This window comes from Amborella trichopoda, chromosome 10 (assembly GCF_054954075.1).
Source record: "Amborella trichopoda isolate Santa Cruz 75 chromosome 10, AtrichopodaSantaCruz75HAP2 v2.0, whole genome shotgun sequence".
NCBI classification, from domain to species: domain Eukaryota; kingdom Viridiplantae; phylum Streptophyta; class Magnoliopsida; order Amborellales; family Amborellaceae; genus Amborella; species Amborella trichopoda.
In genome coordinates this window covers 40,809,840-40,828,688 of record NC_142345.1, presented here as the reverse complement: position 1 = coordinate 40,828,688, position 18,849 = coordinate 40,809,840, and the positions used below count along the sequence as shown (strand labels likewise).

The following is an 18,849-nucleotide window of genomic DNA, read 5'->3' as shown; positions in this document are numbered from 1 at the left end:
TTTTTTTCTTTATATTCATACATCTCGATGTCGAGATGATTCAACATTAAAACAATCTTTTCCGAGGGATTTTTGAGGTGCATCTTTAATTCTGCATTTTAAGGTTACAACCTTATGTAAACCTTTTCCTAATGTAAGATATAATATACATTTGAAAGATTAGGCACACTGTTGAGGAAATGATATCATTGAAGACCACCCGTTAGATATCACCAAAAACGGCTCACACCCAATAGATGCTTACGATTTATAATTGCTTGCATGCATGTTTTACAGGTGTAGGGTATATAAGGATACAGTGTATATAAGGTGACAACTTTTTACTTCCGGAAGTAGGTTGCAATATTCTACATCGTTCATATTTCAATTGGATAGTTCAGATTTGAAACGTCATTTACAACTATAAAAAAGAAACTTGTTTTAAGGTAATATCAAATATACACTGTCCGTCCAAATGAGATGGCATAAATTATGCAACCTTACTTTTGGAAGTAGGACCTAACTTTATATAAATCTTTTCATGTTTTGTATGCACGCAAGCACGTTATTGATGGATAAATGATTGAAAGGCCCTTATTCAATAATACAAAAACAAGTAACAAAAAATATGTTTTCTTTTATGGAAAGTAGATCAATTGAGGACTGGCAGTTTTGAGTAAGCATTTATTCATTTAAAGAACTAAAGTGAATATTTGGTTGAATTTCCTAAAGGAAGTCAAGAAATCCATGAAAGAAAGGATCACATCCTTTAAGAACAACCTTAACAACAAGTGGCTTATAACAACTCCTCAAAAATTTGCCAGTACACATTTTTGTGACAATTCTGCATGTTGAACTTGTAATTTTTCACTTATTATAGAAAAGTCTCTTAGTTGCTCATTTTCTGGCACAAGGAAAAGCACATTTCCCTGCACAAGTCAAGAAATTTCACTATGATGATTGCTCAACAAAAGATATTCCTTTTACTAATCGATAGTATATCAGAACCAGATCAGACTAGAATGGGCTGCATAGCTCCTATTGGATTCAAGATGATTCCTGATTTGAGGGACTTGCTTACCTGAGTAGAAGCACGAAAGATGTATGAAGGCACAGGACTGGACCATACAAACCTTTGGCATCATTAGAACCAAACAGGTTGCAAGCTTTCAAACCAAGACGAGGCTACAAGTACAAACTATATTACAGATTAGGCCTTCTAAATAGAACATTAGTGTGTATGGCCTAAAATTGACCAGACATATGACTGGAACCTTTTCAGTCTTCTGAAGAGACCATGTGGGGGTTAGCATATAACGGTATTAGCCATAAAGAGCAAAACGCTTTCAGTAACCATAACGATCATTCAGAGAGGTGCGACCATCACCTGTTTGCCCTGCACAAATCCAATATCATTTGTTTGTTAACCACAGCTAGTTAAGTGCATATTCCTACGACAGAGTTGGCCTAGAGGCAGAACCAATTGCAGATGGAATTAGTAGCCAAATGTCAGAGCCACTCCTGAATTTTGGCAAAGTTTCAAACATGAGCCTATGAATAAAAGTTATATATTGCTGAATTTCAGTTGTTTCCTGCTGAAACTGGAGGTAAAAAGAAAAACACTAAATCCATTTTAATTTTGCCCAGAGACACAAAATTGCACCACTCAGATTCAGCCTATGTTCAAAGAAATGTGCACTCGAAATGCAAAACCCATCTTTCCATATTGAAATGTTGTGAGCAAGTAATTACCTTGAGGAGGTACCCATGCTTCAGAATCCACACCATTATCCTCAAGAAATGCTGGTTTCTCAGGCCCCATCTTCCTCCTGGACTTCCTCTGATCTTCTTTGAGAGATTGGCTCCTTACCTTACTTCCTTCTTCCCTTGTTTCTATGGCATCCTCTGAAGCAAAATACCCTCGTGTGTGTTTCAATAGTAGAGCCACTGCATCTGCGGCATTAACCTCTGCCTTCGAGACTTCAGGTGAGGCCCCCACCTCACAACCTTGTTCATCATCCGGCTTCCTTTTCCTTATTATTAGACCAGGAGCTGCATCTTCAATAGTGGAATCACCTTTTATCTTTGCTTTTTCTAGAGCGACAAGTGCTTTTTTCCTGTCCTTATAATCAACAAACTGGCTTGACTCTTCTGCACTTAAGGATGGATCCTGTGCTAAGCTGATTTCTGGTTTGGTTTCTAGGGCAGCACCCAACCATTGATGTTTTGGTTTTATGTGTTGAGATCCTTCAGTTTCTGGCTCTTTACTGAGTTTTGGATTATTTTCGTTGGGTTCTGTGATTTGGGTTTCAAGAGGCATTTCTTCCTTGCTCATTTTTTCTTCCTTGAGGGACCCATTCATGGGTTTCTCCAATGCCGATTGTCTATTTGGTTCTGGTTGAAGTTTTTTGTTAACATTTAGTCGCTTGTTAATATTTAGTTGGGCAGACTTTGTTGGTTGTGGTTTGGATTGTCGTTTCTTGGTGGCCTCACCCGTGGGATCTGCAATCTTCAACAAGTAGAGAACCCTGTCGAGTTCAGATTGGAGGATGCTCAGTTCCTTTTGAAGCTGAGTGGTTTTATCTAATACTGCAAAGGGAAACATAGTATGACAAGTTACTAGTTTGGAAGAGTAAATTGAAATGTAACTTCCTTAGTTTTAATTAACAGCATAAAACAAAAACAGTAGTTTTAAAGTATGAAAAATTTCTATTGAACCGTGAATGAAGAACCATCAAATCTGAATAACCATTCCAAATTTTCACCTAATTGGCTTGATACTCCAGTCATGTATGCATCAAGGGCGTCTCCCCCTTCAGTGTCACCTTCATTCTTTGCCACCTCTTTCTTCTCCTCTTTGAGAATCAAATTCTTCAAGTTCTCTATCTTGCTGGTGATGGTCTCTTTCTTATCAAGCAATGTATCAGCTGTTTCAACTGATGACTTCTCACAACCTGTATTATGAATCGAAGGCTTCTTTGTTCGATCGTAGAATTCATCATCATCACTGGATAATGAATCAATATTTATTAACAAATGAAACACAATGTAAGATGCAAATTAAATAAGCTCACTTCCATTTCAAAGAAAAATAAGTTCACTTGCAACCAACATAGGAACTCAGTTTCAATGGTCCATCCACAACTACAAAAGGGCAGTATTACATGGGTGCAGTTTGTATAGAGCTGAGGCTCTAAAAATCAAAGTAAAGCACACCTTTAAATAGTATAGAGAAATGTGGTTTCAATACTGGAAATCTTTGTGATAGCCTTAAAATACATTTTCATCTTTAATTATAAAATTTAAAGCTTCAAAAATAGTGTAGATCAAGCAGATCTAAGAAAACTTGAAAATCTTGAAAATTGACAGTCCAAAAATGGGTTACAAGATGAACTATTTCCAAAACTTGAAATCTAATTTTTTCTCATGTCCATGCATCTAGATGTCGAGATGATCAATTTGAGGATATTTGGACATCAAAATAACCTCTTCTAGTGAAGTTTTTGAGGTGGGCTCTAATATGATTGTTTAGAGCCGCGGCTCTATATAAACTTTTTCCTTATTACATTTAATAGTTTCTAAATTGAACAAATTTTCAATGATTCAATCTTTTTCAAAAAAAAATATTTCATGGGTCAAAAGTCATCCAATATACAAAACAAGGAACCGAATCCTGGCCAATGGATTTACATTGATTGTATCAGCCAAGCTTAATAAAATTATACTGTAAGTAACCACTGGAATAACAAAGGCACTAGCATAAAGAATTTGGAATTTGAAATTTGAAATTTAAAATTTGAAGACATAATAACAACAAATCAGCTACCATAAAGATCTATACTCTTTTTCTCTAACAGGCTAGAGCTAGGGGGTAGGAATGTCTAACTACTAAGTTGCCTGTGATTTTCCAATTTCTAGACCAGGTGCCATAGAGTGCTCTTATTTCAGTATTCAAATTCTTGTAAAGAAGTAGGGTGTTGTAGTCTCTCTAATCATGTGCAAAATATGGGAAGTTTAGGAAATAGGATGATAGAGGAGTTTACCCTTATCAGAAAGGCATCTTTAGAATGTATTGTAGGCCAAGCAAAATCAATGGCCAGCATTAAGTTTTAGGTTGCCGAGTGTCTATTTAGTTTTGGTAAAAGTTTATATAAGGTTGCAACCTTAAAATGTAAAATTACAGATGCACCTCAAAAATCCATCGGAAAAGGTTGTTTTAATATAGAAAAAAACCTCTAATTGGTCATCTTGACATCGAGATGTATGAATATAAAAAAGAAAAAGAAAAAAGGTTTTGAGTCCCAAAAATAGTACATCTTGCAATACATTATCTAGACCGTCCATTTTCAAGATTTTCATATGTTTATAGATCTACTTGATTTTCACCATTTTTGAAGTTCAAAATTTTATAATTAGATATGAAAATAGATATTGAGAGAATCCTAATAAAAATTTTCACCAAAATTACATGTTATTATACAATTTGGAGGTGTGCCTTAATGGGATTGTTTAAGGTTGCAACCTTATAGAAACCAAATCCTTCAGTTTTCTATGGTTTCCTTTTTTTTAACAATGTTAATATTGTATTACTATAAATTTTTTTATGGTTTTCTTTGCTTATAAACAGTTGTAATGGGACTATTGTAAAGAGGGTATCAAATAATTGTTAAATTTGTGTTCGAACTCGTGGGCCTTGAGCTATTGAACTCCTTTTATAGTTGTTGCGCTCTCTCCTTTTTGTGAAATTTTCAGCATCTACCTCGCTGCATCAATTACAGCAGCACTCCTGTCCAAAATTACAGTTACAGAACCGAACTGAAATGGAAACTTACGCTGCCTGTAGATTTTGAATGCCAATCATCTAACAGGAGGGTCCAAATGACCAACTACACTAATATGTTTAACAGTTTTGTGATATGAGGAAAGAATAAGGTTTGAGCGTCAAGGGAGGGATGGGGATTGATAAGTAATGAGGGAGGGGTGCCACTGGGTAACATCGGATCTTCAAAATAATACCAACTACTCAGAATAGGAAAGAGTTTTAACAAAACACACATATAAAACTCATGTGGGATTCCATGTCTCTCATAAAGAGAGGCAATGAGCCACCCTACAAACACAATGGATCCCATTACCCTTCGGTGGTACTGGATGCAACTTCCTCCCCCATGAGTTATTCAAATATGGGAAATGATGCCAATCACAAGTATAGAAAGGGAGGTAGAATTTTCTCTGTCCTCATAATCCTTTCTTGGAAAAGGCAACGTTAAAAGCAAGGTGGAGAGAACGAATCCACTTGAATATTCAGGGGCAGGAGCTCATTTAGTGGATCAGCTGAGGGCAACTCTGCATTTGAGGTAGGTTGGGAGAAAATGATCCTTTAAACTTATTCCTGTGATAGATAAGTTTTATATCATGTCATCGAAAAAGGTTAGAAATTTATCTATAGGAGCTTTGAGGAGAGATATGGAGAAAAAAAGGAGGAGTTCCTAACAAGCACATTCCTTTATATATAACACAAATATATAACACAAACGAAAGGAGACAAGCTATTATCAGTTACCTCTCCACTTCTTCTTCATCTTCATTAGTCCCTTTCTTTTTGTGGTAGGGAGTTTTCCCAGCATGAGCACCTATGCTTTCTTGGATACTCTCATTGAGAGTCTCTTCTAGACTCTCGATTTCCTCCATAATCTATTAAATCTATGAAATACTTAATTAGTCATATCAAGGGTATCAATGATGATTGGATTTATAAATATTGACAAGAAAATTGTTATACCTGTGATATTCTTTGCTCATTGCGAGCAATCTGAGTTTGTTGGCCCTGTGTCAACCCACCTTGAGCAATCTCCTTCGCCTGAATGGAGTCTATCTCCTTCTTCATATGAGCAATCTTCATCCCACAAGTAGTTACAAGAAAAGAAAATCAGTACAACTACATCGAAACAAAGGCCTTTGGAAAGAGAAACAGGAGCATAGTTAATATAGAAACTTTCTTTCTTTTTATTTAGAAAAAAGTAGAAAACCAAGGAACAGATTTGTACACTATTAGAGAAGCCACAGGCCCACAATAATATAATGTGTTCAGTGGTAGTAATAGTACAGCCATTTGATTTTTGAGATATATTTTCTGTCCATTCCATTAACATAGCCATCTGTCTAAACATTCTAAATATGCAAGGATCCTCAAATAATTTCCAGAAATTACAAAGACATGGTGCTCTTGTAGAAAAAGATTCACAATAATAAATATATTTTTGGACCCACAGCTTGGTTTTTTCATATCCACAAATTTTTCTGAGAGAGTTTTGTATCGATGGATTAAAATCATGTAAGTTGCAAACTGTTAGATAGAATATAAATCCATGTCGGCATGTATTCCCCAACCCCTAAGGGAATAAGGGAATATGATATGGTTTTGTATATCTCCTTGATTATAAGGTTGATGCAACTTGACACCCATATACTTCAAGAACATATACTGTTATCTATAGAAAATCTAAATCAACCAGATTACTTACTAATCTTTTTCAAAGCCGAGAGCAATTACAAACTAAATTGGTCAACACAAATGTGGTTTCTAACTGTTGTAGTCTTTTAATACAAACCGTTAACATTCTCAAATAAAAAAATAAAAAAAATTGTTGTTTCTAATATTACTAATGCAGAAGTACGTGGTGAAAAGAGAAAGCAACCCAGCAACAATAATTCCCCATTCAACAACAATTCCCAGTTTGTTGCTCAATAACATACCTCAAGGATGATTTGTCCTTTTGAAGTATTTTGTATTTTCATAATTTTGCTTCAAAACCAACATTCACTTTTATCCATCACTCAGTGAAAAGAGGACAAAAGAGCACCCAAAACGATCATTGAAAACAAACATTCACTTTTCCCAACTGTCATGCAAGAAGCTTTATGCCTAAAATGTTGGGGATTTGAAAAATTTTCCAGTGCAGCTAACTTAGCAGTGCGGCTAACTTAGCATGTAAAAGTGAAATGAGAAAAGAAAAGTTTAATTTAAAAGAAAAAGGGAAAGAGGAAAAAGGCATGCTTGTATATTGGTTGCTTGAAAACAGTTTCAAAAAACAAGATAGAAAGCTACTAGATGAATCTCAAATTATGGTACCACTATCGATCAACATATTTGGGAAAAGGCAACATGCCATTAACAAGTTTACAAGATAATTGAGTTTTCCTTAAAAGATTTATGGAAGAGAAAAGACACGTACCTTTTCATATCTCTTGACGACTTTGTCACGTGTCTTTGCCTGCTTCTCTGTAAGTTGTCCTTTGTATGTTTGCCATGTTATTTCATCAGCATTATCCTTATGACCAAAATATGTAAGGGCCATTAAAAAAAAGAAACAGGTGAATACAAAATAATGCAAGACAGAAGAAAAATGCAAACCATGGGATAAACTAAAACATAGAATAGAGAATAATTCATTAAGATGGTAATAAAATTTAAATTCCTTTCAATACAAAAGGAGAAGCACCAATGATATGGAGGTAGAAAAATAATTGGATGATTCCTCAAAGCAAGCACATGCATACATGATGAGGAGATACAAATTCATATATACCTCTGAAGCTTCTTCAATTGCATCCTCCATCATACCCCATTGGATACCATCAGCCATGGCAGCATCTGCTTTAGCACGTAAGATTGAGGCCTCACGATCTTGCAAATCCCGCTGCATCTTACTCTCTCTCAACCTATGTAGGTCACTTTCCTATAACAACAGTATGAGTGTGTTAATAAGTGGCATTGAAGAGTGAATCAGCATAATTAAACCCATTCAAAATATTGCACCCAGTTTCTTTTGAGAAAAACCTATGAATTCTTAAGAGATGATAGACGAGCAATATTCTAAGCTTCTTTAAAAGTAATCACAAAGATGTTATAGACTACGGCAATGGATTCATTCTCTGTTCATCCTTAACAAATGGCAGTTGGATGACGAAAATAAATAATCAGCACAAAAGGAAGAAGTGTAAAAGAACTTAACATATTTAAGGCACAATACTAATAAAGATAAATCACAAATAGTCAAGAGAGGCCCTTAAATAGCACTACGGAAAAATTTCATTACGAAGAGAAAAATGAAAAGCAAGGATATGTGTCTAGGCTTGATCCATCCCATGACTTTATGGGCTGGTGGGATAGGGAGCCAGGGACTAGTGATTGTCATGAGATGAAGAGCGATTCTCATTGGTCTCTCAGTAGGAGTTGCAGTGACTGGTGAGGGGTTCCAAATTGAGGGAGGACAAAAGAAATGTGGTTGAGAGTTGATTATTCATTTGGGTCTATCAAAGGTAATTTCTTTGCTAGAAGGGGTTTAGATAGTGATCTTTAGTTAATTGGCTGTCTAGACAACATCAAAAGCAGCTGCAAACCTCAGTCCGGAGGGGTTTAGATATTGACCGACAGCTAGGTGACATACAGAAAGGCCAAGGCCAAAGTGGATGTCAGCTTATCCTAGAAGGAGGATTCAGAAGTTTTTGTGAGAATCCTTGAGATAATGGGGATACTTCTAATTCTCCCCAATAGTTGCTTTATTCATAGATATCTTTTCACATAATATTTTGGGATGCTTGCTAACCTCCATCATAGTTCTCTTATTTTTAGATATTGGGAATAGGCTTCATACTCTATTAAGACCCTTGTTTAGTACTTGCAAACTCAGTTACAGAAAATAGGAGTTCGAAATAACAAGTAGAAGAAGAGAGAAGTCATGATAGTTGTTGGGATTGAGAACAGGAGGGGGACTGAGAGCATGGAATCATGATAGGCTAGAAGCTCCCTATCGTCGGGATCATTGTTTGTACACTGAATTTTATGGATCTCAATCCCAACATATTGGGGAACTGGATCCCAACCTTTTGGAATCACATGTAAATTCTGAAGGTCCGAGATCCATATGATAAAAGCATCTCTTCTCTTTGAAAAATGCACAGAACATGATTACTTTCTTTTTTTATGGATATCCATTTAGGACTTGTTTCTTTATAAAAGATCACTCTAACAAGAGTGTGATTTATATCAACCGATCCCAAGAGATTGCCATCAGATTCCCCCATACAGAAGCGAGATCCACCCAAGATCCAACTCTAGGAGCGTAGGATCGCTAGGATTGCCACCAAATTGGGAGATCCTGGTAACTATGTGAAAGACAGAAGCCCACAAATTTAGGCTAGAAACTCCCTATCACCGGGATCGTTGTTTGTACACCTTGAATTTTAGGGATCTCGATCCCAATATATTGGGGAACTGGATCCCAACTTTTCGGAATCACATGATAAATTCTGAAGGTCTGAGATCCATATGATAAAAGCATCTCTTCTCTTTGGAAAATACACAGAACATGATTACTTTCTTTTTTTAATGGATATCCATTTAGGACTTGTTTCTTTATAAAAGATCAATCTAACAAGAGTGTGATTTGTATCGACCGATGCGATCGTGTTCCCCCATACAGAGTAAGACCCACTCAAGGTCCAACTCTAGGAGCGTGGGATCACCAGGATTGCCACCAACTTGGGAGATCCCGGTAACCATGTGAAAAACAGAAGCCCACAAATTTGAGGCCCATTCCATAATTATAGGTTATGAATTGTGCATCCTGATTTGAGGCCCATTCCATAATTATAGGCTATGAATTGTGCAGTCAAATGTCCCATTAGAAAATCAAGAAAGAGCTAAATTTCTGAATATACAAAATTTTCATAGTATGAAAGATGGCCTTAGTCTCAACCTTCCATCTCTTTTGGGTAGTCATATTCCAACTTTTTTGGACAGACAGTTAATACTCCAACTTTTTTATAAAATATCCATGTTTAAGGACATCTCTTCCACATAGGATCCAAAAATTTCATGCGTGAAGTTAACATATAAATTGAAATTTAATGTTGCTAAAATTCATTACTAACATCCACAATTTCCAGACTAAAAACATGGTATTGATCTTGAGGTCAACGTCACCATTTCCAGTAAGGTATGTGTGTGAAGGCTTTTGGAAGTTGCCAATCATTTTGCTTGGATGGGTAACAGCGTATTGATATTGCAAGTCTCAATCATTATTATGAAAATAAGCTGTAACATTCATCATTATTATGTCTATACGAATTACTTTTGAAGTTAAAAAAGGTACTTAAACAGGGAAAGTTCAGGACTAAAGTGCTTATTAAAAAAAAAAAAGAACCTTGTAGTTTAAACTGTTTATTCTTACCAGGGGCATCAACTCTATTGGTCCTTGAAAGATGTAGAGACGAGAAGAACTGTTCCACATTCAAGAGGAACAACTAATCAGAAAAAGAGAAAAAAGAAGCAAATAAATGAGAACCATGATGAATCACAGTTCTCTACAGTACTCATCATGTGGAATTAGATATGTTTTTCCTGGGTTCTTTGTTACCTCTCAAAAAGAATAATAATCATTATTAGTTATCATTCACAAAGTATAAAAAAATAGAAACGCTACTCACTACAAAAGATCAACTACAATAATGGAAAACACTTATGGAAGTGGGAATACTTACAGCCCAAATCGAAGTACATCACCAACATGCAGTTCTTTATATACCTTCGGCTTTAACTATATACATAGAAATCAGATCTTAGTTCCAAGTAACATACAATGTGAGTGAAATGACAAGCTTATCTTTCGCTTCTGATAATTATGCGAGAACTTCCCAGAAAGAATATATTTGAGCCTCCGCAGAAAATTGAAAATATACATTCCCTAAGAAGGTTCACCTTTATGTATGGAAGCATTTAGAAAGTGCATATGGTACCTAATAATCGAGCAGGCAACCAAAAAGATTTCCAAGGTGGAAAACCAAGGAACTCTCTTTTGGTGGATGCATTACCCTTGCCAAAGAGTTTTCTTTTTAAAATACTACCATCAAAGCATTGATAAGCAACATTTTGATTTACTTCATGCCCTTGTTTAGCATGCTTAAATATTAGAAGTATTAGAAGCAGCTACTCATTAAACAAAAAAGCATGAGGCACAAGAAAAAGAAACTTTACCTGAATCTTATTGATGAAAGTGCCATGAGTACTGCCAAGATCATAAACAAATGCTTCGCCATTCTCCCTATACTGAAGAACTGGAAAAAGTGAAAATGGAAAAATATAATTAGTAAAACATTATACATTGATCGCATTTATCACTTCACATAAACACAATTATATGGCATTTTGTATTTTGCCACAAAACGGATTAATGCCTGCCTCTAATACGAATTAAATTTTCATTGGCTTAAGATTTCTATGACATGATCCACCTAACCTAGCGAGGACCAGTTTTAACGGATTACTTCAGAAAATTCCATTGCTCTGCCCAATATAAAAAGGACAAAAAGGTTTGAGTGCCCTTTTTGTTCTTACTCCTGATAAGTTGGAGCAAATTATCCTTTTTTTTTATTCAATTTCAAATGATGTATATTATAGTTTTAATTTTAGGGTTTATTTCTAGGGGTTATTTGTTTTTTAGGGATTCTAAAGTTTTTATTTTTTAATTTTTATTTCATGAATACTATTCATGAGTATTGTTCATAGGGGTAAAACTGTCATTAAAAATTTTAACTTCAATTAGGATATATGGGTCAATGTGTTATTTGTTTGGACACTTCTTGCACTTGGAATATTAAATTATAATATATAAGAGGTGTGTGGCACCTTGAGGGGGTCATATTTTGAGCACAAGCCTTTTCACTTTCACACTCCGCATAGGGAGTCAAGTGGCAGAAGACCTGGATGTGGGGAACATCACTCTAGGGTTATCGATATGAACGATGAGATTATTGATTTTGACACAGATTGCATCATAAATCAGTAAGTTGTAGAATGGGATTCACCACCAATCTTTGATGCATGCTCTGATAAACAACAAGATCTCTTAGGAGATCATTTTTATGGTAAAGAAAATTTTTTTGTGAGTGAATCAATCTTTGACGAAGAAAAAGATGAAGATCTTAAGGATATTAAAGAGGCGGAAAATTTAGGAGATTTAGGGGATTGGAATCAAAGCAGTGCAATAGAAGTATGGTCGATTCAGAATCTGCAAATTGTGGCCATGATTTCAGAGAGTAATGAAGTAGATGAGAAGAAATCATTTAAAGACCAGAAAATTGGGTTTGTAGTTTCCTACACAATTTTCAATAGGAGTGTAAGGATAGCTGTATTTGATAAATTTCCATTGATTCCTCAATATGCATATCAGGATCCGTTTCTTGAAGAATTATTTTTACCACGAGTAATATTTAAGCCAACAACAAAAAAGAAGGTTGAAGAAGGTGTTTATGAGGTTGAATTCATCTTAGCACACTTCAAAACTCGAGGATGAGTTTTCTCCAACCAAGGGAGAATGATGGAGGGCAAATTGTCCTTATTTTTTATTTTTATTCAATTTCATCGGATGTATATTATAGTTTTAGTTTTAGGGTTAATTTCTACGGGTTTTTCATTTTTAGGACTTTCTAGAATTTTTATTTTTTATTTTTATTTCATGAGTATTATTCATAAGTACTATTCATGAGTACTATTCATGGGTACTGTTTACAAGAGTAAAACTATCATTACGAATTTCAAGTTAAGTTAGGATATATGGGTCAATGTATTATTTGTTTGGACACTTTTTGCACTTGAAACATTAAATTATAATATATAAGAAGTGCGTGGGGCTTTGAGGGGGTCATATCCACATGATTTTCAGAAATTGAAAGAGAGAAAAGCTTAGGCTTTTGGAACCCTAGCTTGGGGTATGGAGAAGAAACCTATGGTTGTGTCTAGCTTTATTTCTCGCTGATTTTACTGCTTCCCTCAAATTTTCCTGCATCACCATTCCAAGTAAGCAGGGAGAGAATCGCCTTGCCCAAATGCTTCAACTAAATGTAAACTATATCTACATTGTACTTGGTTACCATTTTCCTACTCCTTTGATTTCCTACATCTTTAAGTGAGGTATTGGAACCAGAAACTAAATAAATAAAATTTCAAACAATAGCTTCCACCTATAAATGCATCAGCAACACTGAGACAGAATCTTCACATTTAGTTGGAGGAAGTATCTACTATCTAATGAATGCCCACTTAAGCTGTGGAGCCAAAGAAAGGCAAGTTGCTATCTCAGACCCATCAAGGTAAGATACTATGCTGCATGGATAGGTCTATTTGCCCAAGGTACCAATGTCAATAAGGTCCAGTACCAGTATTGCTACGGTATAATGCAGGGCTATGATAAGGAGATAAACCATGCAAGGTTCGTTTGTTTGGTTGTCCCGTGGCAGTGGCTGGGCCAGGAGGGTCCCGGTCCAATCTTGCCGATTTCATCTAGACATGGCTCAATAGAATGGTAAAAAACTTAAAATAAACTCCCAGCCCAGTGCAATAGCTTTGGAGCATAGTGGGACACCAGGTGGGATTGAGTGGTGGACTAGGTGCAGCTAAACGGCAACCGTGTGATATGGTTCAGCCATATCCTGCTTGTTACTTGAAGAAGTTCTTCAGTCCCTACTTTAAATAATTATAGATAACATTAAGAATGGTGTGTAATATAATATTATAATACTTATTAAGGGGATAAGTCCCTAATTTGCATGCCTCTTTTTTACTAGCTAGATCAAATCAGGTAGAACCAGCACCATGTGATACACATTTGTAATTCTCTAAGTACTGGTGTATGAGTTCGACATTTTGTAGCTTTGAAATTCATTGAAGTTAGAATGTAGAGCATAGAACTTGATCCCTTTGAGTTACACATTCAATGTCATAACTCTTTAACCTTTGGATGTAAGGTTATCATCAATCCTTTTCTAACTAGATCTTCATAAGTTTTAATTGTCTAAATTGATATTCATCGTGTTCCTATCATGTCGTATCCTATGGTTTGAACATGTCAGATTAGATACTGATACCAGTAACCATATCCTGGATTTCACTAATCACCCCCAATAAAGCCTTTTGATACAAGCAGCTAGAAGCCAATGATACCTCCTTAACGCACTTGTTTACAATAAAATTCGAGTTCATGGGTACATTATGGACAAGCGCCCCCAACCCCCACCCCCAAAAAAAAAAACACACACACACACACACACACATATATATATATATATATATACATTATGGACAAGCGCCCCCAACCCCCACCCCCAAAAAAAAAAAACACACACACACACACACACACACACACACACACATATATATATATATATATATATATATATATATATATATATATATATATAACTAATCTCCCCCAATAAAGGTTTTGATACGAGCAGTTAGAAGCCAATGATACCTCCCTAACACACTTCTCTACAATAAATTCGAGTTCATCAAAACATTAAGGATGACCCCCTCCCCCCTTCCCACACACACACACGTTCGAAAAGATATGGGGACTTATGGCTTCACTGAGAGTATGACCCTAAATACAGCAAAATGGCGGATAGGGATTCATGTAGCCGACCCCAATCAATTGAAAAAAAGCTATGACGATGATGATGATGATGACGACACACACACATCCGCAAATGGAATTTGGGGAATTGAGAATAAACTTTCCATGTGAATGATGCAAGTTGAAGCAGTTCATAGGATTATCTACACTCACAAACTAATCCAAATCTTTAATAGTAATTGGAAGCTTGTGTAGTAAGATAAAATCAACCCTAAATAAATACTCATATTGAATCTAATATTTTTTTTTGAGAAACATATTTAATCTAATATTTTCAAGTTACATATATCTAGGCAAGCTAATAAGGATCAAATAACATCATTTGTGTGGATAGATAATATCAAACTTTTCATGTACTGCAAGGTCTACAAATGAATTTGTACCAGGTTACTCTGATATGAATGTTTAATAATTTTGAGGTTTCTCTCATTATTCTTAGTTTTGTAGTTGCAGCAGCATACTTCTTAAAAATATGTAACCCAAATGCAACAGAATAACCACCGATGGACTCTAAAGCTGTCCCAATATTTATTGGAACTAACAGCAATCCAACGTATTCAAATATGAACAAAATTTCTTAATTTTTTTTATAAGTCATTAACAAAATTTATTAGGTCTTTTTATAAGTGATGAACAAAATGTCTGTCTATTTTCTTCATATGATTAATGCCAATATGCAGTAGAGGAGTTACAATGTTTCACATGTTTTGTCAGTTCTTCAAAATTATGATAGGACCGCAAAAGTTTTTTCATTTACTACAACTAATCCCTCATGACCCTTTTTGCCTTAGTATTCTGTTCCTTCCTTCCTTTTACTTCATGGTTTCCACTATAATTCAGAAAATGAAAACATATTTCTTTTGTTTCCCTCCAAAGTGGTGCAATACAAACTAATTAAAGCACAAGCATAAAAATTGTATGCAAAATCTTAAATAATTACAAAGCATAACAGTAGAAAATGTTACCAGCATGAAATCGGGAAATAGTAGGGTGCTCCAAAATGAAGTCGCATTGATTTACCCTCCCAAACATGTATGCCCCTTTTCCTGACCTGAACAAAGTAAGTCCAATTGTAAGTTTATAACAAAGTAACAATCAATCAATGAAGAATCATCCTTCTTGCATATTGAACAATTATTTTGAAAAACATACTGTCCAAAAATTCCATCGATTGAGGAAAATCAATTAAAACAAATGAAATAGTACTTCACTGATAAGTAATGCTGGTTCAGTGAACATTTCATCTGAAAAAAGCTGAGAAACTAACAAACAATAACATATAAGACATTGTCAAGTTCATTTTCATATTTCACTGTTAAGTAATGATCCTTTCACTGATCGCTTCGAAAGAAACAATTTTGCAGTCACTTGTTTGCAAATTATGTAATAGAGTCACCTTTGACAAAAAGAAAAATGCTAACGGGTAATAATTTCAGAACTACAATCTAACACAAGTTACATTTGTAATATCCCAACTATGAGAAGTCACGTTCTAGAAATTCATATTTATCATAAAAATGGAAGGAAATAAAATGCCGCAATAAGTTGCAAATTAAGACATGTCTGTTATACGAGTTTAAAATCAATAGCAGAACAACACAAATACAAACACACTCACCAAATATACAAAAGATTAATCCTACAAAATCCAATTCAAAGAATGAACAGGTACTTCTCAACAAATAGTAAAATAGTACAAGTTAAAGTATTAGAAAACTTACACATCAAAGTTGTCGATGATTGACCCATCTTTGAGCACTTCCAGGAAGTAAGGCTGCCCAGGAGGTTCACTCCAAGGTGGAATTGCATATGGAGCAACCTGGGCCTGAGACAGTTGTGTAGACCTAGTGATTTCAGAGCTCTTTACACCAATTTCTAGAACTGGTTTTATAGAACTAGCGGGTTCAGAAGGTTTCTCATCTAAAACTGAAGTTGGTTTCACGGAATCAGAGTTCTCTACTGATTTCCCATCCATTTTTGGAACTGGGTTGATAGAATTAGAGTCTTCAGACGGTTTCTCAGCCATTCCTGAGCCTGTATCAATGGAACTCGAGATCTCAATTGGTTTACATGCCGTTTCTGGAATTGGCTCAATCGAATTAGGGGTTTCAGTGGGCTTAGGATCCAAATGCGAGCATGGTTCCATTGAATTGGGGCTTTCAGAGGGTTTAACATCTGATTCTGATATATGCACCTCATAGCATTTTTGTGGGTCTTTTGAATGGCGGGAGGTTTCATTGAACTTCTCAGGATTAGGGGATTTTGGAGGGGGAGGACCCATTGGGACCTTCATGGTTGTATAGGAATATATGGTAAGAGAGAGAGAGAGAGAGTTTGCACTGGTTTGTGCCTCTGGTTCGCCTGCGCTGTAAAGTGGTGAAAGGAGACAGTTTAACGAGGCTCTAAAACACAGGGAAAGGTTTCTACGCTTCCCCCAGAAGTAGCATAGAAGATCTATGCTTCCCCTGCCATCCCGCCGTCCAATTTTGACTAAGTGAGCCACTTACCGTTGATCTTAGATCTGGTGCCACATGACATTTTATTTTCAATATTTTTAATATAAAATATATAAGAGAAATGATCTTACTTGGACCTCCTTCACCCATGTGTTTAGGATCTTTAAAGATCACTATTAAATTTGATATGTATTTCTAAAAAAATCAAGTCATGCTCTCATGTGATAATGTTTTTAGAGATCCGTACTAAATTTAATGATGATCCTTTAAAGTCCTACACACATAGGTGGGAAAGGGTCCTATAGGATCATTACTCATTATATAAAGAGTAATGATCTTACATGACCCTTCTCCACCTATGTGTGTAGGACCTCAGATCATCATTAAAATTAACACAAATCTCTATAAAAGTTATCACGGGTATGAGACTTGACTTTTCTATGGATCCGTGCCAAATTTAATAATGATCTTTTGGGATCCTACACACATAGGTAGGGGAGGGTCCTATAGTATCATTTCTCTTATATAAATATAAAATTTGGTATGTGTTATCTTCTCATTGGGGAACATCTAATATAAAATTTGGTATATGTTATCTTCTCATTTGAACACATCTAAAAAAATATTAAAAATAATTTTTTGATCAAATATAATTATTAAAATACCCCTTAAATATTTAAAAGGTATTTTGATTATTTTATTTTATTGAGAATAATACTTTTTTATTTTTAAAAAGTAGCTTAATAGAGAATTGGAGGCCTAAAATTTGGTGTAAAAATATTTTAACTAAAAAAATTTAAAATAAAATAGTTCAAAGATGTGACATTGTGATTGGGGCAATGGCAATCTTAGCCCTCCCTTTAGAATGGATGGTTGGATAAGGAGAAGTATACAAGTTTTATGTTATAAGGAAGCATAGAAAGCTTGCCCCAAAAGTTTACATCAAGGTTTAAGAGAATGTAGCAGTGATCCGGATATCCTATCCAAAAAACTAGTTTGGATAAGTGGATTGGCGGTCCTAATCAACCATCTGACCAATAAAAAACAAAAAATAAAAAATAAAACACTCAAAAACAAAAAAATAACAAAAATTAAAATACAAAGTGGGACCGGTTCTAGCTAGTTCTTCGACAAAACTGACCAGCCAGTTTCCAATCCAAATTGGCTGGATCCAATCCAAATCACCAAATTTTTTTAAAACCGAATTAATCATCTCAGCCTTGGGATGAATAAATATAAAGAGCAAAGCTTATATACTATGAAACTATTGTTATCTGGATCATGAGGAGTCCCGGCACCAGTACGAGTAAAGGTATTCGTTTTCTCCTCATTATCAACATAAACTACCACATGTTCGGCTTTTCTTGAACAAATTCCAAGATCATCTACTGTTTTTTCCTCATCTTCTTCCTCTTCTTGTTCCAAATCGGCAGGAACTGAATAGAGGTGATTCGCCTAATAATCCAAGGTTGGTTCGAAGACCAGCCATGAAAAACCAGTGATCTATCCCGCTACTATACAAACTGATTGTCTTATTTCGAAACAGGCAGGCTGATGGTGCGTGCAGAGAAGCAAGCGGGGCTCAACGTTCATTCTATCGGATCCTAATGCTTCCTAATCCGGGAGGGACATCAACTCCTGTCCAAAAGAGTTCGATTGCCTATAGCACCTTAAGCTATCTTAAACTTAAGCACATAAAACTATTGTGCTTGATGCTTAGGCAACTGCTTAAGCCACTGGGCTAACCGCCCTAGCAACTGCTTTAGCAAATGTGCTTGAATCTAGGTACTGCTAAAGCTTTTGATACTGTCTTTGAGCTCTATTGCTTACTATGTTAAAGCAAAAAGAAAAAGCTATGAAAGTGAAGAGCCCCTAGCAAAGCACACCTAAAGGAAAGCTTTCAAAGTTCGCCTAGGACTTGGAGAGCGAGAGGAGCTTAT

The 18,849-nt window shown here is 35.5% G+C and overlaps 1 protein-coding gene across 3 annotated transcripts; it reads right to left on the bottom strand.

Moving 5' to 3' along the window:
- Positions 1-939: 939 nt before the first annotated feature.
- On the bottom strand, positions 940-16,864 carry LOC18433965 (SMAD/FHA domain-containing protein). 3 transcript variants are annotated; one of them, XR_016042129.1, is made up of 12 exons: positions 16,175-16,864; positions 15,419-15,504; positions 11,018-11,097; positions 10,525-10,580; positions 10,215-10,263; positions 7,569-7,718; positions 7,215-7,310; positions 5,762-5,875; positions 5,543-5,682; positions 2,745-2,986; positions 1,732-2,568; positions 940-1,375 (listed from the first exon to the last, which is right to left on the bottom strand). XR_016042129.1 is itself a non-coding variant. In XM_020666996.2 (12 exons), the coding sequence occupies exons 1-12, from the start codon at positions 16,744-16,746 to the stop codon at positions 1,326-1,328; spliced, it is 2,463 nt and encodes an 820-aa protein (XP_020522655.2). In that variant the 5' UTR covers positions 16,747-16,864; the 3' UTR covers positions 940-1,325. The 3 variants fall into 3 exon arrangements, 2 of the variants coding, with proteins under 2 accessions (XP_020522655.2, XP_088705098.1); XM_020666996.2 differs by having other exon boundaries at positions 5,543-5,673; XM_088848972.1 differs by lacking the exons at positions 7,215-7,310; positions 7,569-7,718; positions 10,215-10,263; ... (2 more) ...; positions 15,419-15,504; positions 16,175-16,864 and having other exon boundaries at positions 5,762-5,878.
- Positions 16,865-18,849: the final 1,985 nt, after the last annotated feature.

What these genes read in the sequence shown, in the direction of transcription:
- LOC18433965 (XM_020666996.2), bottom strand. Translation starts at nt 16,746, where the DNA reads ATGAAGGTCCCAATGGGTCCTCCCCCTCCAAAATCCCCTAATCCTGAG. An exon ending in CAATAGAGTTGATGCCCCTG is followed by an intron (nt 7,719 to 10,214) that starts GTAAGAATAAAC and finishes CTGTTGTTATAG; the next exon opens with GAAAGTGACCTACATAGGTT. An exon ending in AGCATGGGTACCTCCTCAAG is followed by an intron (nt 1,376 to 1,731) that starts GTAATTACTTGC and finishes GGATTTGTGCAG; the next exon opens with GGCAAACAGGTGATGGTCGC.